This window comes from Watersipora subatra, chromosome 5 (assembly GCF_963576615.1).
Source record: "Watersipora subatra chromosome 5, tzWatSuba1.1, whole genome shotgun sequence".
Classification (NCBI taxonomy): Eukaryota; Metazoa; Bryozoa; class Gymnolaemata; order Cheilostomatida; family Watersiporidae; genus Watersipora; species Watersipora subatra.
In genome coordinates, this window is record NC_088712.1 from 61,376,347 (window position 1) to 61,402,268 (window position 25,922).

Below are 25,922 nucleotides of genomic sequence, written 5' to 3' on the forward strand. Positions count from 1 at the left end.
TTGCCACATTTTGGTTTTAGGTTTGAAAACATATACGAAAGTCACACACTACATCACTCAGAATGGTGTTAGCCGATTTAGGCAGGAAGATCACAACTGCCTTGAAATCGCTTGGCAATGCAACTATCATCAATGAAAATGTAAGTTTCTTCCCTCTTAATAGAAAGTATTGCTGTAAGAATGCACTGTAAATAGTTTAATTAGCGCTTTAGCCCAAAAACCTACATGTATGCCTCATTAAAATACTGCTAGCAACTGCAATTACATTAAAACAAAGACATTTGTTTTAATGTAATTAAAACAAAGACAAATGTAAGTTTCTTCCCTCTTAGTAGAAAGTATTGCTGTAAGAATGCACTGTAAATAGTTTAATTAGCGCTTTAGCCCTAATTAAACTATTAGGTTTAATTAGCCAACTTAGGTTAAACTAAGCCAACTTTGGTTGTTGGCTTTATGTAACCATGGCTACGGAAAAATCATCTAGAGTGCAGATTAGCATGGTGTCGTCCATGTATGAAAAATAATACAATTGGCTATTTACCTAATGAATTACTTGTGTACAACAATAAGGCATAGATGTGCTGGTTATTTTTTATTCTCGCGATCATATCTATGTTGGATGTTCAACCTGCTGAAGCTATGCATTGAGGTTCCATCATAGAGCAGAAGTTAACCATTTAAGCAACAGTTAACCAACATTAACATAGGTTTATGGTGGTTTAAGTAGTGAGAAGATTGTAAAGAGTTATGGCAAAAACTTACTGACATTACTGCAAAGCATTGCGATTGTAGCACTGAGCAGTTGAAAGTAACCAGATTGTTCGCGACGGAAAATTACTGAGCATCCTAAATATTACCGGCTCTCATTTATCCTTATCAAACTTCCTTTACGCAGCGCTCAGTATGATCACAAGCAGTTACAGCAGATACTCTATAGCTTTGGGCGATCATATTTGATTCTCCAGTAGTAGATTAATTATGAAATTCAAAAATTTGAGGTTAGTTGGATCACATTAAAAGATGTGATATTTTGGTGAACGTCGCGAAAATACCTGTACTCATTTGAATGTGCTTGGATTATCTAAAAGTTATGATCATGTTAGTTTTGAATGTAAAAGGTTTGATTGAAAAACCAGTTTTCAAAAATTATTTTGAAAAATCTTCACACGATACTTCAAACCGACGCTGTGAGGTTCAATAGCTACACATCTTATCGTTTCCTTGTGCGAACTGGGTTGGTTTGAATTTTGAGACTGATGGGAGTAGTTTACACTCGCTAGTGTATCTCGCAGGTACTTGATGACATGCTCAAGCAAGTGGTCAAGGCACTAATTGAAGCAGATGTCAACATTCGGTTAGTCAAGAAGTTGAGAGACAATGTCAAAGGAGTGATTAATTTTGATGACATGGCTGCCGGACTCAACAAGCGCAAAATGATACAATCAGCTGTTTTTAAGGAGCTCGTCAAACTTGTTGATCCCGGTAACTTTTTCCTCTCTGCTCCTATGTTCTATTCTATGCAGTCAAGGTATATTTTGTCAATGACCCCCCTCTCTCTCTCGTTCACTCTCTCTTGCTTTATCTTACCTTGACCATACCTGTCTCACCATCTCAACCACTCTCACTGTATCAAATGTAGACTGTACAGCAACTACTAGGATATGCTATATCATTTAATCTGAGCTTAAGACTGGTTAACACTATATTGCCGTATATCGGTGTTGATGCCACAATACTTTGGTGATTGTCGATAGTAGCAATGTTCACACTATCGCAAATCCATACGCGTTCACAACAGCAAGTACTCTGTGTACTCTGTGTACAGCAAGTACTCTGTGTACTCTGTGACATAGTGTTCTCTTTTTCTTTTTAAATTTTCACGAAGAAACCTCTTTGTCTTCGTGTATTTAAATCAAATACCAGTCTCTCAGTATCCATCATAAATGGAAGTAAATAAATTATGCTATCCGCAACCTCGAATTACTATCGCCGAAATGGTTCACAGCTGAAAGAAAAGTCTGACAGCTGCAAACTTTCTTGACGTGTGTGCGTTGCTTCGACAATGCCATCAGTTTGCAAGTCACATAATCGACATTGAAAGCCGAAAGAAAAACGCCGACATATGACAATATAGTGTAAACCAGCCTTTAGCATTTGTCTTGACTAGCCACAATTGGAGTTACATTATCATGTGCGAGCTGGATATGGCAGTTCACCTGACTTCACTGTGTTTTACCTGTCAAAATGAGTGCACCACTCTAGCATGGTATAACATACCTTACAATGTGCCGGCATTTCAAACTGTAATTTGGATTTGTTATATTTTGTATTTATAAGTGCTAAAGTCTCTGCACACAGAGTTTCTTAAGGCTTTCCATATCAATTTTCTTGAAAAATAGGAAAAATTTGAGTTTTCTTATTTTCATAATTTTCATTTGGGAACTACTTAGTTCTTGTGCTTTGCCTGATATGCAAAGCTAGTTATTACTTGACATTGTGAAATTCAAGGTATGCTATTGCTCCACTCTTGCACACTTTGATTTGGACATGTGCTAGTTTGTTTAAATCATTGTTTACCTTAGTTTTTAGATGCTGCCCCAAATGTACGGGGAAACCAAACCAAATGTGGTATAGTAGGATGCCTAGTTCTGCTAATGAAAATAGTGCCATGCATTATTTTAATAGTTCAAGCGATTGTCAGCATTTCTCCAGTAAATGAGCACAGGAGTGAATCGCCTGAACAATTCACTTTTTTGACAGATTTTGCTATCACTCCTTGCGCAGTAAACTTTGTATAGCGAATGACTTGACTTTTCCATATCTGCAACAGGAAATGACTTCATCCATTTGCAGAGACAGCATATTCAAGTTTTGTTAGGGACACAACCTGAATAACAAATCAATTGGACAAACTTAGTACTCTGGGGTCACATCTGGTTTACAGTTGAACTTCTGCTGTCTTTGGCTGTCTCTTTCACTACTGCAGCCTGTTCACTTTGACAATGGCATGACCTAATTTATGCATTCTATTATGATAGGTGTGAAGCCGTGGACTCCAACCAAAGGAAAGAATAACGTGATCATGTTCGTTGGTCTACAAGGAAGTGGTAAAACTACGAGTTGTAGTAAGGTACGGGATTAAACCAGTTTTCAGGTTGTTTCAGAGGGTTTTTATTGAGAGCACTTGCATGGGTCCGCCAGATAGTAGTGAATAGCTTCATTTTTAAATATGCAAGGGTCACTAGGAGTTGCCATAGAGATTAGTTGTTGGCTTATTAATTTTCTCTAATAAAATGAAATGTTTTGTTCTGAAGATGTATCTTGCTAGATCCAAATCTGAATCATAAAGTCAATCATCAACTTGTGATCACCTCACGGAATCAATTTTCCAGCGTATGATGTAGAATGTGATCAGCTAAAGTATTTAATGTATGCGATGCTTAAAATTTTTCAAAACCTTACAGTTTTTTATGTGCCTGTAAAGAAATTGATGAAAATTAAAATATAAAAGTGTTAAAAATCATCTAAAGTAAAGAGCTTAAATTTTGTAGAGCGTAAGTTAGGGTAAGTTACACATTGTTATTTTTACCTCCAAATCTTGAGTATCTCCAAATCTGAGCTAAAATAATATTTATTATTTCTATTTAAACTGTGGAACAAATTAGATGAAGTACAGAACATTATTATATAAATATTATATATATATATAATATTATATATTTGCTCAGACATGTGACAGTTTTTCACAAAAAGCCAATCTTGGAATGAATGAATATCAGTATATCGATCTTGTCAATGCAGAGCTAATCAATTCTAATGTATTTTTAAATTCGAAATCGTTATATCTTGAAACACAAAATTTTTTAAAGATTTAATTTGGTGTAAAAGGTAGGGACCGGTAACCCCTGTTTAAAATTTTTAGTTAGCATTCCATTGGTAGGGGTATCACTGTAGTTGTGAGATATCGTTTATAGAGCGTTGTCTGCGAATTGACGTATATAATCATAGTAAATAACACAACTGCTTTGTCAATATTACTGCATAGTTTCAGTTTATCTTGCTTGCCATGGTCGCAGTGAACCATTTTTTTGCAATTTTGAAAAGATTTTACAAAATAATTTAGCATAATACTCATCAGTTGTTCTTGATGTTGCTTAAAAAAGGCGGTGCAAATGAAAAGCAGAAACTCTCTATTTTAGTTAGCATAGAAATAATATCATAACTGTATAAGATTATATAAGTACCTGTAACAGTGTGCCATTTATTGTCTTATCTTGACTTTATTGTTGTAAGAGTAGAAGAGCAGGGGAGGCAAGTCTAAATAGTTTAAGTTAGTTTAACATCATATTCTGTTAATGTACTGGCTATAAAAAGTAGAAGATGAGCTACTAGTCTCCGGCCTGATGTCCTACTATGGTAGCTGCTGCCTTACTAGTCTCCTGTCTGATGTCCTACTATGGTAGCTGCTGCCTTACTAGTCTCCTGTCTGATGTCCTACTAGGGTAGATGCTGCCTTACTAGTCTCCTGTCTGATGTCCTACTAGGGTAGATGCTGCCTTGCTAGTCTCCTGTCTGATGTCCTACTAGGGTAGATGCTGCCTTACTAGTCTCCTGTCTGATGTCCTACTATGGTAGATGCTGCCTTACTGGTCTCCTGTCTGATGTCCTACTAGGATAGATTCTGCCTTACTAGTCTCCTGTCTGATGTCCTACTATGGTAGCTGCTGCCTTACTAGTCTCCTGTCTGATGTCTTACTAGGGTAGATGCTGCCTTACTAGTCTCCTGTCTGATGTCCTACTAGGGTAGATGCTGCCTTGCTAGTCTCCTGTCTGATGTCCTACTAGGGTAGATGCTGCCTTACTAGTCTCCTGTCTGATGTCTTACTAGGGTAGATGCTGCGTTACTAGTCTCCTGTCTGATGTCCTACTAGGGTAGATGCTGCCTTGCTAGTCTCATGTCGGATGTCTTACTTGAGTAAATGCTGCCTTACTAGTCTCCTGTCTGATGTCCTACTAGGATAGATTCTGCCTTACTAGTCTCCTGTCTGATGTCATACTTGAGTAAATGCTGCCTTACTAGTCTCCTGTCTGATGTCCTACTAGGGTAGATGCTGCCTTACTAGTCTCCTGTCTGATGTCCTACTAGAGTAAATGCTGCCTTACTAGTCTCCTGTCTGATGTCCTACTAGGGTAGATGCTGTCTTGTTAGTCTCCTGTCTGATGTCCTACTAGGGTAGATGCTGTCTTGCTAGTCTCATGTCGGATGTCTTACTAGGGTAGATGCTGCGTTACTAGTCTCCTGTCTGATGTCATACTAGGGTAGATGCTGCCTTACTAGTCTCCTGTCTGATGTCCTACTAGGGTAGATGCTGCCTTACTAGTCTCCTGTCTGATGTCCTACTAGGGTAAATGCTGCCTTACTAGTCTCCTGTCTGATGTCTTACTAGGGTAGCTGCTGCCTTGCTAGTCTCCTGCCTGATGTCCTACTAGGGTAGATGCTGCCCTAATAGTGTCCTGTCTGACGTCCTACTAGAGTAGATGCCGCCTTACTAGTTTCAATGGGGAGTCATAACCGGCTATGTGGGAGATATACTCGCGGGAGAAATTCTTCTGATGAAAACGTATCAAACAAACTGATGGGAGTAGTGAAGCGCTACTGTAAAACATTGGTACCCTGTTGGTTTAACTTCGGGCTAAGCTAAGTGGTTACCAAGATATTTGAGATCAAATTGTATTCTAATGCTAAATATGCAGTCTTACATTTTGTATAAATATTCACATTTTTCGCTTTTTACGTCACTATTTTTCGTATATGGCACAATGACCTTGGTCATCTGTATATACTTAAATTCCCTCTTTGTTTGGTTGGCAGCCGTACGTTTCGTCTGACATGGTTGCAATCGGGGGAAAAACTTTGCATAGCAGATGACAAAAAGAGGTAACATTGCAAATAATAGCCGGGCTAGAAAACTAACAATCTATGAGTGGTGCACAAGAGTGAACCTTCTATCAAATAGATGATATCATCTGCTGGTGTATCAGATGATAACTATTATTAAATATTTAGTAATTTAGAAGTATATGGTAGTTAGAAGTAAGCACAGACTCTACTCACAAGTACATGTATGTTGGAGCTGGAGGTACTTTTGTTCTGGTAAGGCAATGACATGTAAGCACAGTAGAGGCTCCTATAACGTAAGCTGCCATTTATGTATAAATTAATCAATACGTAAATTAATAACTAAATTTTTTGATTATCAATTAAATTAATGTTTAATTTACAATTGAAATTTAATTATCAATGGAATGCCATTCGCACTTACCAAATTCAATAAAACTCTCCAGCTTATCGGTGGCTAGTTTACTAGCAGTGACAGCTTCTGTTTGCTCTTTTTCTCTAGCTTGCCTACTACTATATGAAGAAAGGTTGGAAGACTTGTCTCATCTGCGCTGACACTTTTCGAGCCGGCGCTTTTGACCAGCTCAAACAGAATGCAACTAAAGCAAGGATACCTTTTTACGGCAGGTCTGTTTCTCCACCCACTTGCTGTAAGCTCACCTAATCTTTCTAAATGGCCTATTTTCTCTGCTCTTCTCATGATACAAGTGTTCTATCCACCCCCATGCTTTGGACAAGGTCATAGCCTCACTTTTCATGCCTTATGGCTGTAGTGTGTTCCTCAACCTAACCTAACCTGGTCTTGTGTTATGTTCGTTATCCCACCCCAGCTGATTTTGTGGCAGGGGTGTCACTCGACCTGCTCAATTGCTGGAATGTCTGTATTCGATATAGCGGCCCATTTCATTCATTTTGATCACTGAGTGGTATCTCTCATGCGTATATTAGACTAGATGAGTGCTCAGCAGTGCTCGGATAATAAAAATGTTCTTGCACAAAAAAACTTAGCATTAGTTGCTAAATTTTGTTGCCATTGACTAAGTTTCTTTACCCAATAACTTAAGCTAGCTTAATTGTTTCGACCTCCTATAATAAGAGGCTGTCGGAAGCTGTCTAAAGACAGCTTGCTTATAGTCGGTACGTTATCGTCAAGCAACGGTCTATAATAAGAGGCTGTCCGAAGCTGTCTAATGGCAGCTCGCTTATAGTCATTACGTTATCGTCAAGCAACGGTGACAAGCAATGGTAACAAGCAATGGTAACAAGCAACGGTGACAAGCAACGGTGACAAGCAACGGTAACAAGCAACGGTAACAAGCAACGGTAACAAGCAACGGTAACAAGCAACGGTAACAAGCAACGGTAACAAGCAACGGTAACAAGCAGTGGATGACTCTACTGATTAATGATTCTACAATCGAACTTGCAACATAGACTGATAACAAAATATAAACATTCATTTTTAATGTAAGTTTTGTGCTAGCATATTTGATCACCTGATCCTTCAGCTGAAAATGTCTGAATATTCATACATGAATACATAGAAAAAAATGGACAGTAGTCGATGGTCCGGTTTTTAAGGCTTTCCTGGTAATTTAATTACTATAAAGCCAAGAAACCAGTTTATTATGTGAGACACCAAAATATGATGAGAATGCAGACATTGCTACTATATGGACAGAATGTTGCACTAAAAACCCTGCAATTGTAAGGTTACAGGTTTGTTAGAGTTGATAATGCAGACATTGCTACTATATGGACAGAATGTTGCACTAAAAACCCTGCAATTGTAAGGTTACAGGTTTGTTAGAGTTGATAATGCAGACATTGCTACTATATGGACAGAATGTTGCACTAAAAACCCTGCAATTGTAAGGTTACAGGTTTGTTAGAGTTGATAATGCAGACATTGCTACTATATGGACAGAATGTTGCACTAAAAACCCTGCAATTGTAAGGTTACAGGTTTGTTAGAGTTGATAATGCAGACATTGCTACTATATGGACAGAATGTTGCACTAAAAACCCTGCAATTGTAAGGTTACAGGTTTGTTAGAGTTGATAATGCAGACATTGCTACTATATGGACAGAATGTTGCACTAAAAACCCTGCAATTGTAAGGTTACAGGTTTGTTAGAGTTGATAATGGTCTCTTCTATTGATTCCTCTCATGACGTGTATTTTTGTTAGCAATATTTAGCATCAGTTTAAGGATTAGTCCTTCCTGTCCTGCATTCTCTTCATTGCCATTTTTACTGCTACTAGAAGTAGTGCCAGTATTTATATCTCTTTTTCATACGAAGCTGTTCTTCCATGCCATCGGTATACATGAGAAAGAAGTCTTGAGCTGCCATGCTTTTTCAAGTGCAACCACAGGCTATTTCTCACAAACTCTTTTACAGTAACACGCTGGAAAACTAAAATTGCTAGATTTGTTATTGCATGGCATGAAAAACCTTAAAATTCACCAAAAAGACCAGCTATCAACAAGTGCACATTTTAAAGGTTGTTTCCTTGCTTCGAAGTTGTGGTCAGTTATGTAGCATAACTATATTTATGTGTAAAACGCTGGGTTTAACAGGTTGGTCACTGATGTGTATACCTTAAAAAAAAGAAAATCACCTATTGTTGGTGCTCATACAGGGCACTCTTGCAGACTGCCATCGATGTCAGGATGTTAGTCATTCCAACTACCCGTTATAATCGTTGTTGTCTGGGTACTACTTGAGAGTAGTGGTTAGCTGGCCTGGCTAGCTACGGAATTATCAATCACTTCTATGCGAAAGCCACTCCTTAGTCAGCCTCTGATCTTCTACTGTATGTGCTTGTAGTTATACTGAGACAGACCCAGTGGTAATAGCTCAAGATGGAGTGGAGAGGTTTAAGAAGGAAGGCTATGAGATTATTATTGTTGATACATCTGGTCGACACAAACAGGAAGACTCGCTCTTTGAGGAGATGCTTCAGGTCAGTAGGGAGATCTTGCAGTGGTGAGGGACGACCGGGTATCTACCCTTGAATAGTCTAATACTAGTATAAGTCTATCCTTTGGTTATTGTACACTTCTATGTGTTATAGTCCCTCCCAATTCCTGCTTAGTTTGTTTTCAGCTTACGAAAACGTGGCTGACCCTTGTTAAGTGTATTGTCAGCTGTCAATTATCTTGTTATTGAATGCTATTAGTAAATGTAAGTATTCACACAGCAGTTTTTAAAAATTGACAGGGTATTTGTGTAAAAAGCATCTTAGTTGATGCCGTCAAATTCGGTTGTCTTAACTTATCTTTTTGGCCAATAGGTCAGCTAGTTCATAACTGTTAGTTTTACAACTTTGTGTCAATATCTGCCAGTCCTTTCCCTTCTCCTCTACATTTCAATTATTCTCTGTGACCTTGTTGATTAGAACAGCTGCCGTGAAAACAGGAAGTTGGGATTCAATTCCTAAAAGGGTCACTTGTGTTAACAGAAATGACCTCCAACCTTAAATTGCTCACTGCAACTGGGCATGTTTCCAGTCGCTAAGTTTTTCTTGCCACTGGCCTCAGATGTGTTCAGCCAAGTTCACAGAGCCATTGTATGTGCAACAATCCTCTTAAAACACGCACAGCTTCTGCTTGAAGCGAACAAATCAGACATTATACTTAATCTTCAAGAGATTTCCGGTGCCCACCTGAAGTTTCTTTCTAGGTTTTGCCATTGATTCAGTGAATTTAGATGTCTAACTCCTCGATGAGCCTCAGCGTTGTAAAGTAAAAGTTATTTTTCCATACTTTAACATGAACTACTAATGCCAGCGAAACGCTTGCAGGTCTCCACGGCAACCTCCCCTGACCAGACGATCTTTGTGATGGACGCTTCCATTGGACAAGCTTGTGAATCCCAGGCAAAGGCTTTCAAGGACACGGTGGATGTAGGCGCCGTTATCATCACCAAGTTAGACGGCCATGCCAAGGGAGGAGGAGCTCTCAGTGCGTAAGTGTTTTCTAGAGGTGCTGTCTCAGGCGCACAATAACATGAGTTGTTTATGATGTGTTTTTTATTATTGTATGCGCTCTTTTGGCATGCTTCTTATTCTGTTTTTACCTGCGCGCATATATGGTTTTCTGGCTGTTGAAAATTTGTTTGCAGAAATATGTTGTCACATTTTTATCTCAAGATCCAAAACACGGAATGAAATAGGCAATTGTTTTACTTGTGCCATCTGACCCTTATTCTTTAAAGAGTAATATATTACAAAATATTGTGTCGTTAGCCGTCATTGAAACTGTACTCACTAGACCTACTCTCTCCCAGTGGCCATTAACATGGCTACTAAATGCAAAGAACAATTCAACAATAGTCTTGTATGCTCGTTGCAATAGGCTCCAATTAAGTTTGTGTTGTCAACTTCTCCCTTTTCTGAAGACGCTGAAACTGCAGTTAGGCTAATCTGTTCATCCGGTCTGATCTTGACATTTTTTTGAAACCATGTATAAAGATAACTCTAACTGCATACTTCTAAAATAAATGTGATTTTTTTTATTTGTTGTCTTTTTATTGATTGACAGTGTGGCTGCCACAGCGAGTCCAGTTATATTCATCGGTACAGGAGAGCACATCGATGACTTGGAGCCATTTAAAACGCAGCCTTTCATACAGAAACTACTTGGTATAGCTTTCTACTTATCTCTGCTGCTTTTTTACATTATTTTCTAGTTCCAGAAGTTTTTTCAAGTTTTACTGCTAAGTTTGTCTGTCAAATCCTCAATGTTTCTAGTAAATTTAACATTGGCCAATAAATAGCAGTTTTTAAACCGTTTAAAAAAACCTATTTTTCGGATTGGTTCTTGCTGGGGCTTAGTGTTGCTAGAAAATCTCAAGTGATTGTGAGGTTGTGTACCAGAAGTTTCATGATGCAGACAAGAGTTGGCGCTCCTGCTATCCGTTTAGCAACTAAAGTGACGTTAAAGTAATGGAGATCCGTTTTATGCTCATATATCATTGCAAATGCTGCTTATTGGTAAAGACTGTTTTCTGTATAACCAGCCAATGCAGTGACATACATATGTGTATATGGCAGGAATGGGAGATTTGGAAAGTTTGATGGAGAAAGTAACTGAGCTAAAACTGGATGACAACGAGGAGCTGGTGAAGAAGTTGAAGCAAGGCCAGTTTACTCTAAGAGACATGTACGAGCAATTCCAAAACATCATGAAGATGGGTCCTTTTTCTCAGATAATGGTAATCACAACTTCAATCAGTTTTAACTTTTTCCTTGTAATCACAACAACTACTTGGCCATCACTGGCTGGTTAGTCATTGACTCACAGACAGTAGTTCACTCAAGTACCTACCAGTTTTTACCAAGAGTAACCTACTATTTTTATTACTACTAGTACGCTAGTAGCCCTCTGCGTAGTTAAAGATCATATGTAATGTCTATATGTACAATTAATCTGTAATGTCGATAGGTAGCTGTGTAGTGCAGTGGTTACTGTGTTGGTTTATGAAGTTGATTACCTGAGTTCAATTCTAGTGTGATGCTTTGTTTTTCCTTGCCTTTAGCCGTGGCTTCCTATAGACAGAAATAGCAAAGATTAGTACTCTTATTATAGTAAAGATTTCCAGAAGTCTTTGTAAATTGTGACTGCAGTATATACTGTGTTTGCCTGCAGCATAAACTGTGTTTGTCTGCAGGGCATGATACCAGGCTTCAGCTCAGACTTCATGTCAAAAGGCAACGAGCAGGAATCGATGAAGAGATTGAGACGTCTCATGACAATCATGGACAGCATGAATGATAACGGTGAACCTCTTGATCCTTTTTGTTTTCCACGTTTCCATAGTAATTTATTGCTGCCAGCTTTTGATATCCTGGCACAGATTGATTAGTGGCTCTGCTGGAAGAACTCAACAAATAGCTGCCTCGAATTATTAGATTAAAACATATCTGGAAAGTTGAGTTTTACTTCACTACAAATCTGTTTAGCGGTGTCACTAGTCAGTTGTTTTTGTTTGAAATCGGCAATTAATCCACTTGTTATTATTAGTATAGAGTTCTTTTGTAGCTTTGAATTTTATCTTATTTATGTCTGACGTAGGATTACTTTTGAACATAAGCATAAGATATCTAACTTTTTATATATACCTAAGATTATTATATATAATTATCTTACTCAAATCTGGATCTCTCGTTGTACTTTTTCATTGTTTAATCAGTCTTTAGAAGTTGTCAGTTTATTACCGCCGAGTTTGTGAGAATCCTACTAGCTTAACAGCTTTTCCTGTCATCGGGTTTCCCCATCTTTCTGGTAGAGAGGCAGCGTGGTAACAGATGAGGCTGTTCAGAAGATATTGTGGCTACCCAGTGTAGGGTGAGGAATGTGCCATTTGATGCTATGATTACATAGAATTTGCTAGGCACATTCATTTCTGATATTTTAGCCTAGTCTAGGTTTTTAACATCCTGAGAATTATGATTAAAAAATTTAAGATGACATTGCATAAAATTTTGTAGATTGTATCGGAAGTGCATGTATTTTTCAATCATTTACGACTTTTTATGTTTGAAGTGACCTGACTGCCAGGATGTTTCAAGATTAAAATCGACTTGACCTCTGTTAAAAAGCTAGGAAGTAAAAGAGGTGCCCATACTTTTCCAAAAATGGCATCAGCTATCTTGCACACTGTTTATAAATGATAGACTCATGGTCTCATCTGTCTCATCGACAGGGGGTACTTGTATGCTTTCACAGTATTAAGAGGGCAAAGTCGGACAATTTCTAACTAACCTATCTTATTGTTAAATTATTTGAAACATCTATAGAATTGTATGTGAAGCTATATGTGAAGTTTTATGTTAACAATCAATACCAAATACAAATAAAACATGTCAATAAAAACACTGCAACCTGAATGCAGTAGCTGATGTCGTAAATAGGAAATACAATTACTGATGTCAGTTTTGGAGGCAACTTTTTCTGAGCCGTTTCATAGTGATCAAGTTTTATCAATTTTAATCTTGAAACATCCTGGTGGGCAGATCACCTCAAACATCCAAAATAATCGTAAACAATACAAAAATACTGATATTTTCTGATAAAATCTACCAAAATATTCATTTTTAAATAAGACATTAATAAGCTACCAAAACAGTAAATAAGGCTTTATTGTATAAATGATAAACGGAGTGAAAGACACCATATTGATGAAGGATGATGTAATGGCCTATCATGTTTAACGATAGATTTTCTGGAACCAATACTGTCATTAAACGAGGACTAGCGGTAGTTAATAAGTCAATTTCTTTACGCTCTTAACACTTAGTAGTTTAGGTTCATATCATTGTGTTTCAATAACTTCATCTAGCCCACTGTGAGGCCTGGTCTAAAGCATTGGCCAGTCTTTAAAACTATCTGGATAGAATGTCCCTGACAGTTAGTTTACAATTGTCAAGTTCAGAAATAGGAGGACGACCTTGTCATGAGATTTTTGGTTTTTTCGGCAGAGTTGGACCATTTGGAGGGAGCTAAGCTGTTTAGTAAGCAGCCTTCACGGATAGAGCGAGTTGCGAGGGGAGCAGGGGTTTCAGTTAGGGATGTTCAGGAACTCCTCGCGCAGTACACAAAGTTTGCACAGATGGTCAAAAAAATGGGAGGAATGAAAAACTTGTTCAAAGGTATGTACTATCGTCATGTAGACTTGCTTAGCATGTACTGTAGGTGAACCAGCAGTAAGAATAGTCTGAAGGGAGGCTATCATTGACAGGAGGTAGGTTCAGTCGATAAGTAGCCATAAACAGCAGACGGGGTCAACAGATGGGTGTGGTTAGTGAGTAGACATCGTCAGCAGATGGGTGGGGTTTGTGAGTAAACTCGGTCAATAGATGGGTGTGGTTAGTTAGTAAACACGGTCAATAGATGGGTGTAGTTAGTGAGTAAACACGGTCAATAGATGGGTGTGGTTAGTGAGTAGACATGGTCAATAGATGGGTGTGGTTAGTGAGTAAACATGGTCAATAGATGGGTGTAGTTAGTGAGTAAACACGGTCAATAGATGGGTGTGGTTAGTGAGTAGACATGGTCAACAGATGGGAGTGGTTAGTGAGTAGACATGGACAACAGTATGTCTGCATCCTAACACTCTTAAAGGTTGAATTGCAACAAAATTCACATTACAGTTATTTGGTATCAAAAGATTCACCATGTTTTACTATGTTGTGTTGTACAGTAGGTGCCAAATATGTGGAAATGTGATCACAAGCTCTTAAAAGCTCAAAAACGTAAAGCCGCCGTAGATTGGAATCTCTTTATTTCTCTGACGTAGTCATGAAATTTGGTTATTGTCTTGTCACGTGATGTTCTCACGTGAATTGAAAGGTCAATAAAAAGCTCAGTATAAAACTTATCAAAGCACTAGTTTATGACAAACACTTCGGGTTTACCGAAGACCCCTTATCAAATATAGATGCTCGCTACTTTACAGTTTTGTTTCTGTTTGGTCTAATCGGCAAGTCGTAATCTGATCATGTGACCCAATACTTCGCAAATAATTTCTGCAGCACTTTTCGATTATCACAATGGACCAACAGGCTCGTCATGATTATTAGACAATGATATGTACTCCTTCAAGCTAAGGCTAAAAAATTAAACGAATTTTTACGGTAAGTTATAAGATATCACTGCTAAAAGTGACAGCATTACGATGACGATAAAACAGGTGCGTAAGAACAATAGACATGGTTTTATTGAATGTGTGAAGTATATTTGTGAAAATATTTCGGCGAATAAGGTTGCATGAAAGTGTAAACAGAAACCATCTACCACAGCTACGTCACATTTGAGCCGTTTTTAAAAGAGAATCCAAACTACGGTGGTCTCGTGTGGTTTTGTGTGTTTTTGAGCTTTTAAGAGGTTGTTAATCACATTTCCACATATTCATATCAAATAACTGTAATGTGAATTTTGTTGCAAGTCAACCTTTAAATTAGCTGAAGCCATCTAGTTGGGTATTTCACGTGCTTGCAAAACCTGATAGGTGGAGGAAGCCACGTGCTAACATTCACTCTGGCTTGTTTTAACGAGATTTGGGTAGTTCCCATGTTTAGACTTCGCCCTTGTAATGAAAGGCTACTTTGACAGTTTTCCTTACAACCAGCAGCTAGTCAGCATTCTAAGAGACATCAATTGGTTAAGATCAGTGGCAGTATTCTTTGAGATTCAGAGAATTGATCTGCATAAAATCCTTGGTTCTCAGAGTTTCAGCTCATATAATTTGTTCAATCTTTATTTATTGACTACCAACTCTTTATTTATTGACTGCCAAATCTTTATTTATTGACTACCCAATCTTTATTTATTGACTACCCAATCTTTATTTATTGATTACCCAATCTTTATTTATTGATTACCCAATCTTTATTTATTGACTACCCAATCTTTATTTATTGACTACGCAATCTTTATTTATTGACTACCCAATCTTTATTTATTGACTACCCAATCTTTATTTATTGACTACCCAATCTTTATTTATTGACTACCCAATCTTTATTTATTGACTACCCAATCTTTATTTATTGACTACCCAATCTTTATTTATTGATTACCCAATCTTTATTTATTGACTGCCCAATCTTTATTTATTGACTACCCAATCTTTATTTATTGACTACCCAATCTTCATTTATTGACTACCCAATATTTGTTTATTGACTACCCAATCTTTATTTATTGACTACCCAATCTTTAATATTGACTACCCAATCTTTATTTATTGACTACCCAATCTTTATTTATTGATTACCCAATCTTTATTTATTGACTACCCAATCTTTATTTATTGACTACCCAATCTTTATTTATTGATTACCCAATCTTTATTTATTGATTACCCAATCTTTATTTATTGACTACCCAATCTTTATTTATTGACTACCCAATCTTCATTTATTGACTACCCATTCTTTATTTATTGACTACCCAATCTTTATTTATTGACTACCCAATCTTTATTTATTGATTACCCAATCTTTATTTATTGACTGCCCAATCTTTATTTATTGACTACCCAATCTTTATATATTGTCTACCCAATCTTTATTTATTGACTACCCAATCTTCATTTATTGACTACCCAATATTTGTTTATTGACTACCCAATCTTTATTTATTGACTACCCAATCTTTATTGATTACCCAATCTTTATTTATTGACTACCCAATCTTTATTTATTGACTACCCAATCTTCATTTATTGACTACCCATTCTTTATTTATTGACTACCCAATCTTTATTTATTGACTACCCAATCTTTATTTATTGACTACCCAATCTTTATTTATTGACTACCCAATCTTTATTTATTGACTACCCAATCTTTATTTATTGATTACCCAATCTTTATTTATTGACTGCCCAATCTTTAATTATTGACTACCCAATCTTTATTTATTGACTACCCAATCTTTATTTATTGACTACCCAATCTTTATTTATTGACTACCCAATCTTTATTTATTGACTACCCAATATTTGTTTATTGACTACTCAATCTTTATTTATTGACTACCCAATCTTTAATATTGACTACCCAATCTTTATTTATTGACTACCCAATCTTTATTTATTGACTACCCAATCTTTATTTATTGATTACCCAATCTTTATTTATTGACTACCCAATCTTTATTGATTACCCAATCTTTATTTATTGACTACCCAATCTTTATTTATTGACTACCCAATCTTCATTTATTGACTACCCATTCTTTATTTATTGACTACCCAATCTTTATTGATTACCCAATCTTTATTTATTGACTACCCAATCTTTATTTATTGACTACCCAATCTTCATTTATTGACTACCCATTCTTTATTTATTGACTACCCAATCTTTATTTATTGACTACCCAATCTTTATTTATTGACTACCCAATCTTTATTTATTGACTACCCAATCTTTATTTATTGACTACCCAATCTTTATTTATTGACTACCCAATCTTTATTTATTGACTACCCAATCTTTATTTATTGACTACCCAATCTTTATTTATTGACTGCCCAATCTTTAATTATTGACTACCCAATCTTTATATATTGTCTACCCAATCTTTATTTATTGACTGCCCAATCTTTAATTATTGACTACCCAATCTTTATATATTGTCTACCCAATCTTTATTTATTGACTACCCAATCTTCATTTATTGACTACCCAATATTTGTTTATTGACTACTCAATCTTTATTTATTGACTACCCAATCTTTAATATTGACTACCCAATCTTTATTTATTGACTACCCAATCTTTATTTATTGACTACCCAATCTTTATTTATTGACTACCCAATCTTTATTTATTGACTACGTAATCTTTATTTATTGACTACGTAATCTTTATTTATTGACTACCCAATCTTTATTTATTGACTACCCAATCTTTATTTATTGACTGCCCAATCTTTATTTATTGACTACGTAATCTTTATTTATTGACTACGTAATCTTTATTTATTGATTACCCAATCTTTATTTATTGACTACCCAATCTTTATTTATTGACTGCCCAATCTTTATTTATTGACTACCCAATCTTTATATATTGTCTACCCAATCTTTAATATTGACTACCCAATCTTTATTTATTGACTACCCAATCTTTATTTATTGACTACCCAATCTTTATTTATTGACTACCCAATCTTTATTTATTGACTACGTAATCTTTATTTATTGACTACGTAATCTTTATTTATTGATTACCCAATCTTTATTTATTGACTACCCAATCTTTATTTATTGACTGCCCAATCTTTATTTATTGACTACCCAATCTTTATATATTGTCTACCCAATCTTTATTTATTGACTACCCAATCTTCATTTATTGACTACCCAATATTTGTTTATTGACTACCCAATCTTTATTTATTGACTACCCAATCTTTATTGATTACCCAATCTTTATTTATTGACTACCCAATCTTTATTTATTGACTACCCAATCTTCATTTATTGACTACCCATTCTTTATTTATTGACTACCCAATCTTTATTGATTACCCAATCTTTATTTATTGACTACCCAATCTTTATTTATTGACTACCCAATCTTCATTTATTGACTACCCATTCTTTATTTATTGACTACCCAATCTTTATTTATTGACTACCCAATCTTTATTTATTGACTACCCAATCTTTATTTATTGACTACCCAATCTTTATTTATTGACTACCCAATCTTTATTTATTGACTACCCAATCTTTAATTATTGACTACCCAATCTTTATTTATTGACTACCCAATCTTTATTTATTGATTACCCAATCTTTATTTATTGACTGCCCAATCTTTAATTATTGACTACCCAATCTTTATATATTGTCTACCCAATCTTTATTTATTGACTACCCAATCTTCATTTATTGACTACCCAATATTTGTTTATTGACTACCCAATCTTTATTTATTGACTACCCAATCTTTAATATTGACTACCCAATCTTTATTTATTGACTACCCAATCTTTATTTATTGACTACCCAATCTTTATTTATTGACTACCCAATCTTTATTTATTGACTACCCAATCTTTATTTATTGACTACCCAATCTTTATTTATTGATTACCCAATCTTTATTTATTGACTGCCCAATCTTTATTTATTGACTACCCAATCTTTATATATTGTCTACCCAATCTTTATTTATTGACTACCCAATCTTCATTTATTGACTACCCAATATTTGTTTATTGACTACCCAATCTTTATTTATTGACTACCCAATCTTTAATATTGACTACCCGATCTTTATTTATTGACTACCCGTGCTAAGTGATTGCCTTCTTTTTCTACGGTTGATTGCATGTTTAGGATTGTTCTGTTAGTAATGTAAGCTTGCTCTGAGCACTTGTGACAGTTGTCATGGGGTGTCATGCATAACATGTCAATGCAGGAGGAAACATGGATAAGAATATTAACCCTAAACAAATGACTCAGCTCAATCAGCAGATGGCAAAGATGATGGATCCCAGAGTGCTGCACCAAATGGGTGAGCAGAGATGGAATAATTAACACAATTGTCTTTTATTGTTTGTGCAAATGACAAATGTTAAAGTTGTTCCTTTTCAGGCCTATTTAAGATAAATGGACAGTTTAATTGTGGTGGAGGGGTTCCAAGGTTGGTAGCAGTGTCACCAGCAATGCTAATGGCAATTACCAACAATTAATTGCTGCAGTTTCTGCATAAGTAGGCTGGCTGGAATAATTAATGGTTTCAACCTTTCCATCTGTTTTTTTTCTTTTTACCATTGCTTATGTTTCCCTCCTCCTTTGTCCATCTCTCCTCACTCCACCCTCATTCATCTCTCTTCACTCCACTCTCGTCCATCTCTCCTACCTCCCCCATCATCCATCTATCCTCACTCCACCCTCGTTCGTCTATCCTCACTCCACCCTCATCTATCTATCCTGAAGCAACTTACCCTCGCGCGCTGTCAAACTACCTTAATATTTTTATCCCACTGTCTCTTGTGTTCAATTTTTTTTTGGGTCAGCATTCTCATCTTTGTCGCTACTGCTGCCTTGTACAACTGCTGCCTGGTATAATCGCTGCTTTGTACAACTGATACCTTGTAAAACTACTATGCCGTCTACCATTTCTTTCTAAGGCTCCAGTTTGTACCATTGTTGTCTGGTGCCTGTGCTGTCTTGCATAGATACTGCTCAGGATAGCTGATGTTTAGGACAGCAATTACTTATGATGCCTCTTGTCTTATTTGATGACATAACCCGTTTCTCACCCGCCGTAAGGAGTAGCAATGGTGCAACCAGGGGTTGCTGAAAACCAGCAGGCCAGCAAGAGTCGGCAGCAATTTTTCTGCTCGTGATGGCTGCCGGCAAAGCTCAGCGAGTTGAACTACTTTACGGTTTTCGGCATAGGTTGCAGGATGTTGCTGGTAATGAGAACTATGCACAGGTCACCTGCACACCCAAAGTGCATTGCATGTACTATTTCTGTAATTTTGATTTTTCGATTATTCTGTATTTTTGATTACGACCTTGACCTGGAAACACGCGTTATATCTTATCTCCATGCTTAAACAATACCGCTGTCTAAGAGCAGACAATTCCTTAATTGCATAATCACTGCTGGTACCGTAGGCGCTGAAAACATAGAGGCTCTTCAGTACCATCAAAGATTGCAGGCACACCGCCGGCTGTTCGCGTTGTGGTGAGAACCAGGCTTCACATTCTTTCTAATGACCCTTTGCAGGTACTCTATTTTATTTGCCGGATCGTAAGTGGAACCCTAATGCAGGTGCTCTTATTGAAAAGCTAATGTAATATATAGCACTTTATCAATGTTACTCTAACCGAATAGCTCCATTGCAGGTGGGATGCAAGGGTTGCAGAGCATGATGAAACAGTTCCAAGCAGGTGGTGGAAAGGGTGGTCCACCTGGAGGCATGTTTGGATAGCGCCGGTCCTGATTTGATAGTATTTATTGTTATTCTGTCTGTTGAGCTTCCTGTGCTGCCTATCATTCATCGATGCCTATAATTCTGTGCTCAAAAGATAGCCTGTCTTGTATATAAATGTATGTATATGTTACACCGTTGTTATATATGCTTTCTGTTGTCTGATATTTTATATAAATCCTTACTGAATAAGGTATGGCCTCGGACTATTGCTTGGTTCATCAAGAGGTGGTTTAGTCCGTCACCTCATTGATTTTGCTGAAATTGTTTCCATTTGGCAGCGTTGAGAGCTTGGCACACCAATTTTGTAGACTTTATTGATTTGACATTTTAAACACGTAACAATTCTGCACATTCACGTATTAAAATGAGTGTGAAATGAAAAGTGATTGTAAAAGCCTAGGAGGGTAAAATCGGCAGGACCCCTTGCCTTCTACTCAGAAGTGCTGCTCAACCTGAGGTTTGATAGGCTATATCTTATGAATTTGAAACTACTTCCTAGATCTTTAAAAAATTGTGTACACAACTCCATTAAAGTAACACTATTTTATAATTGGTATCAAGAAAACTGACTAAAGAGTGTCAAGTCCTTCACAGGTAAAGTTATTCTTGATAACGCTGATGATAATGTGGTGATGCTTTTGTGCTCAAACAATAATCACTGACACAACGTCCTTTTTCACCCCTTTGCTTCCTCTCCCCACCCAAGAATGCAAAACATGTTAATACTTGTGAATGGATACTAAATGTTGTTAGGAAACAATATATGTACTGTTTACTCTCTTTTAACCATCTAAAGTTTGAATGTTTCAAATTTAGCCAAAAGGTTTTGAATTTTAAATATATGATGTTAGCCTATGAAGATGTATAGTTTTATAATTGTAAGGCAAACTCTGGTTTGCTTTTATTGTAATAAAATGATTGCTAAATTTGTTATGATTAAATATATTAGTAATAAACAAATTAAGTAGGTGTAAATGGAATAATCAATTTATGACAAAAGATTAAGTTTGACTTTTAAGTTTGGTAGATGATCTTATTGCCTGTTACTATCGCCTAGTTCTAGGAGATATACTAATTTAAAGTACATTTTTTTGAGGTTCGCATTCAAATGTAGGCAACTTAACACATCTGACTTGATAAAGACCAGATCAATCAAAAGACATTCCAAAATACGGTAACAAACAAAATATGATAATTTTCCTAGACAAGTAATCTTTGATATAATAAGCGCCGTGTCTGTCCATCTGTCTGAACATTGTACTATACCGGAATCAAGCTTGAATTCCTGTTCCCAGACAAGCTTCCTACCAAGTGTACCACTGGACCACCTCGCAGCATTATGGAATACTTGTGCACGTAATGATTACACACTCGTTGCAAACGGGACTGCCAGCGTCCCTATATACGTGCAGGATATATAACTATAATTGTTCTGTAATAGTTCAAACTCACTATCTAAATTGGCTGACTCATCCTGGCCTGCTAAACGGATTCTTGACGCATCCCAAGGAATTTAATCAACAATTTATAAAAATAACAATTATTATATATAAATAGCCTTTTTGACACAAATTGTTTATCTATCAGATAATACACATGTGACTCCCTATCCTAGTCAATGGGTAAGTTCCTAACAATCCTACATCATTCTGTAAGTAAACAGAGCACGAAGACCCGTCTCTAATAGCTCAGGCATGCTGAGGCAACAGGAAATAAGCATTACCCTCATGAGATGGATGACAGTGCATCAAATTTTTACTGACTAGAAGGCCTTCTCTCAGCTTGCGCAAGTGTGTAGCAAGATAAGGAAGGCTGTAGATAGAATTGTGTGCTTGGTAAAAAATTCAACAGGCGCAGTCATACACCACATAACAGTAAACTAGCTGTGAGTTACGATAAAGATGGGCAGATGAAGTGAATTCACGACGATTGTGTGACTAAACCTGCACCATGGAAGTTAGGTTGTCTACCTTGCTTCTTGTCTTAGGAGTGATGACACTGATCTGTTTTGCGATTGTGGCTCCCATTACAGGCTGGTTGACTAACCCTCCAGCAATCACAGAATATGTTGTGGAAGGGGCAATGATGGCTGTGGTAATACTAGGGACAGGATTTTTACTTGCTGTTATTCTTATCATCAGCAAGAGAAATGGTAAGTTGCTGGTGGTCTAATGATCAGAAAGTACTAGAGTTTGCTGGCAAATAGGCTAATCTATGCCACCAGCCCTTTTATGCTACCGGCATGCTATGCCACCTGCTATGATATGTCATCATGTGGTGTCTAACAAATATTATAAAGCTGTATAGCGATAAGATAAAAACTGGTACAATATAGTAGTTGGCACCTGCCTGCTGAAGGTTTGTGTGATGATTCATTATTTGATATGAAAGAGAGAAAATGCTAACATTTTGTGTATCTTATAATAAATAATTATTTGGATCAGGGGTGCTTAACCTTTTCATAGTGAGGGCCAATATGAAAAATTATCTGTAGGCAGGGGGCCGAGATTACATCTACATAAGTTAGGTCAAAGTTGCTATACTCCTTGTTTGCACACAGAGTTCCGTGAACTGATTAATTAAGATTTACAGTGCTATTTACAGTAAACTTTATTTAGGTTAGTAAAATAAAGTGTACAACTAAAGTAAATGAGATATACATGTACAGGTACATAAATTGAACATTTCATGGGCAGTTACAAACACTAAAACATGTAATTAGATATTTCAGTGTGATACTTGGCATTGCTTTTCTCTGACTATTCTATCAATGTCAGGCTGGGTAGCTGAGGAAGCCAGTCTTAGTTGCTGGGTCAAGTGTTCATCAGTGATAGTTGTCCTGTATTTATTTTTGGTATGCTTCATACGGCTGAAGAACTGCTCGCATAGATAAATCGAGCCAAACAAACTGCCCATGAGTAAAGCATGTTTGTATAGGCCTGGAAATCTTTGTTTCGGAAGAAAATCACGGTAAAATTCTACAAGTTCATGGCTGTTGTGATGCTGGCTCAGCCTTTTATCAGCTTGAATATCAATCAGTTCCATTTGTAGAGGAGCAGGTGCTTCTTCTGCGTCGACTGAGAATGGGTCTTCAAAGATGTTGATATGCATGCACGTGCCATCAAATTGAGCAAACCTGCCAAATTCAGCAGCAAGGCCAGTCAGGAGCTCTGCATATGGCTCTGCACTGACATGATTTTAAACACTCTGTTGTCGCTCCAGCAGGCTCTTAAAATGTGTGCAGTTTCCATTTTGAAGTTGACCGACCCACAGATATAATTTACACCGGAAAGCTGTTATATGGCTCCACAGAGATGATACATGCTGCTGCTTTCCCTGTAGTTTGCGGTTGAGATCCGCCATATGCTCAGTAATGTCTGCCAGGAAAGCAAGATTATTTATCCATGCCACATTTCTGAGTTCTTCATGGTTACGTCCTTTGCCTCTCATGAAAGTATCGATGGGATCTAAAAGACTGAGAAACCGACGAAGTGCTTTTGCACTACTGAGCCATCTCACTTTACAATAATATGTCACGTCTTGAAATTCTGCTTCAATCTCCTTCAGCATCTCTTTGAACTGGCGGTGGCTCAAAGCTCGAGCCCTTATGTAGTTTACTGTGGATACAACCAATTCCATGACATGTCCCATCTTAAGGTGCTGTGCTCCTAAATTTTCCTGGTGAATGATGCAGTGGTACACGATAGGAGGGACATTCCACACTCTGGACTTCAACAGCAAGCCAATTAAGCCTGTGTGTTCTCCAGTCATTGCCGGCGCACCATCAGTGCATATCCCTGATAACTTCTCAAGTGGTAGATTGAAATCTTTAAGTTCTTTGAACAGGTTGTCGAATATGTCTTGACCAGTTGTGGTGCCGTGAAGGTTGCTCATTGTGAGAAAATCCTCTGTGATGCTGAACTGATCATCAATACCTCTGACCATGATGGCAAGTTGTGCTATGTCTGAATTATCTGTACTCTCATCAAGCGCAATGCTAAAGTAGATAAAATTGCTTGCAACCTCTTTGAGTTTGCGTTCAATGTCCTTACTCAATGTTTCAATCCTTCTAATTACTGTGTGTCTTGATAAAGAGATGCTCTCCAGTGCTTCTTTCTTGTCGGGGCAAAACTTCCACAAATGCTGTCAGTACCTACAATACAATAGTCAATAACAATACTTTCATGTGCTGTTGAATATGCTGATAAAATTTAAATAAAACATAAAATGCATGCAAATATAATACACATATAAATGGTACCCAAACAAGAACCGGTAATATTCAGCATATTGATGAAATAGAGATAAACTTACCTCTTTTGCAAACTCTCCATGTTGAAATGGCAGCTGCCTCTGGCCAATTTTGTTAGCTATCACCAAACTACACTTTGTAGCCTTTTCACTGATTTCAGTGTAGCGAGTGAACAAGCGCTGCTGTGATGCGAGATTTTTTGACAGTGTTTCATACTTCTCTGCTCTCTCTCTCGGCCACTGTGCTGGTCATACTGTACAACATGGCGAGTAGTATAATGCCGTCAAATATTATATTCTTTGAGAACTGCTATAATTTGGTTGCAAATTACGCAGACAGCCTGATTTACAGAGTGGTGTTTCACAAAATATCTTAATTTCCAATCATTATTAAATTCTCTGCCCTCTTTGTCTATCTTCCTTTTACTTGCCATGCTTGTGTTTAAATGAATGAACCGATTTATAAACCACCAGTTAGCAGGTCAGTTAGGGAAATTCCCTAAAAACTGGGGATTTTACCCACATGTGCAGTAATATCAGACAGGAAGAAAAAAGTGATGCAAGGGAAGGGGATTTCCAGGAGTCATAGCATAGCTGTTAACATGGTCAGAAAGTGTGGTTACAATTGGCCTACATTTCTGCTAAGTTAGGGCCTGAACTTGGGGAGAAAATTCAGTATAAAAATTTTAAATTTGTAAAGTCTCTGGGGGGCCGCATAAAATCAGGCTGAGGGCCGTATCCGGCCCCAGGGCCGCCTGTTGAGCGCCCCTATTTTGGATTGTATTAAAAACATTAATTGATCTTGCTAAATTTTTATGAACTTACAATAGTTGGCATAAAATGCATGATAGTTTTATTTAAATTTAGTGTACTATATGCAGCTTTTAGTTTATTTGAACCAAGTTAATTTTTCCAAATTTAATTGGGTTTCTACAAATTATAAATCAATAACTTTGCATATAAACCAACTTGTTGAATGCTTCATGGTGCAAAACAGACAATAGAGAGACAACAGCGCAGTATTATTGGTACAATTTCTGTCTGTATTTTCAGGGAGTTGTGCAATGGCATGCAGAAGTCTCACGGAATACAACAAACCAATAGCTGCTCACGAAGAGATAGAAGGCAGCTCCAAAATTCATAGATATCAAAAGAAAATTTCGTCATGTCTAAACCAGTATGAAAAATTTATAACAATAACAGGTTGGTAGCCAACATTTTCATGCATCAAGGATAGATCTAGATCGGGAAAAAAGAAATTCTAAATTGGCTGTTTTTCTGTTTGGCTTTTTGGCAAT

General features: G+C 36.9%; 2 protein-coding genes across 2 annotated transcripts; one reads left to right on the forward strand and one right to left on the reverse strand.

Annotated features, from left to right (window-relative positions):
* On the forward strand, positions 1–20,566 carry LOC137397021 (signal recognition particle subunit SRP54-like). The gene is made up of 12 exons (XM_068083297.1): positions 1–140; positions 1,293–1,482; positions 3,039–3,130; positions 6,402–6,526; positions 8,732–8,867; positions 9,708–9,871; positions 10,447–10,547; positions 10,959–11,119; positions 11,576–11,684; positions 13,386–13,556; positions 18,846–18,941; positions 20,285–20,566. Exons 1-12 carry the CDS (start codon positions 63–65, stop codon positions 20,368–20,370), a joined length of 1,509 nt encoding a protein of 502 aa, XP_067939398.1. The 5' UTR covers positions 1–62; the 3' UTR covers positions 20,371–20,566.
* Positions 20,567–23,571: 3,005 nt separating this feature from the next.
* On the reverse strand, positions 23,572–24,318 carry LOC137397558 (general transcription factor II-I repeat domain-containing protein 2A-like). The gene has a single exon (XM_068083849.1). It carries the CDS (start codon positions 24,316–24,318, stop codon positions 23,572–23,574), a length of 747 nt encoding a protein of 248 aa, XP_067939950.1.
* Between the last annotated feature and the right edge of the window lie 1,604 nt (positions 24,319–25,922).

Coding starts and splice junctions, on each gene's coding strand:
- LOC137397558 (XM_068083849.1), bottom strand. CDS start 24,318: ATGGTCAGAGGTATTGATGATCAGTTCAGCATCACAGAGGATTTTCTC.
- LOC137397021 (XM_068083297.1), top strand. CDS start 63: ATGGTGTTAGCCGATTTAGGCAGGAAGATCACAACTGCCTTGAAATCG. Junction 1,483..3,038: donor CGTCAAACTTGTTGATCCCG/GTAACTTTTTCC, acceptor CTATTATGATAG/GTGTGAAGCCGTGGACTCCA. Junction 10,548..10,958: donor TTTCATACAGAAACTACTTG/GTATAGCTTTCT, acceptor TGTATATGGCAG/GAATGGGAGATTTGGAAAGT.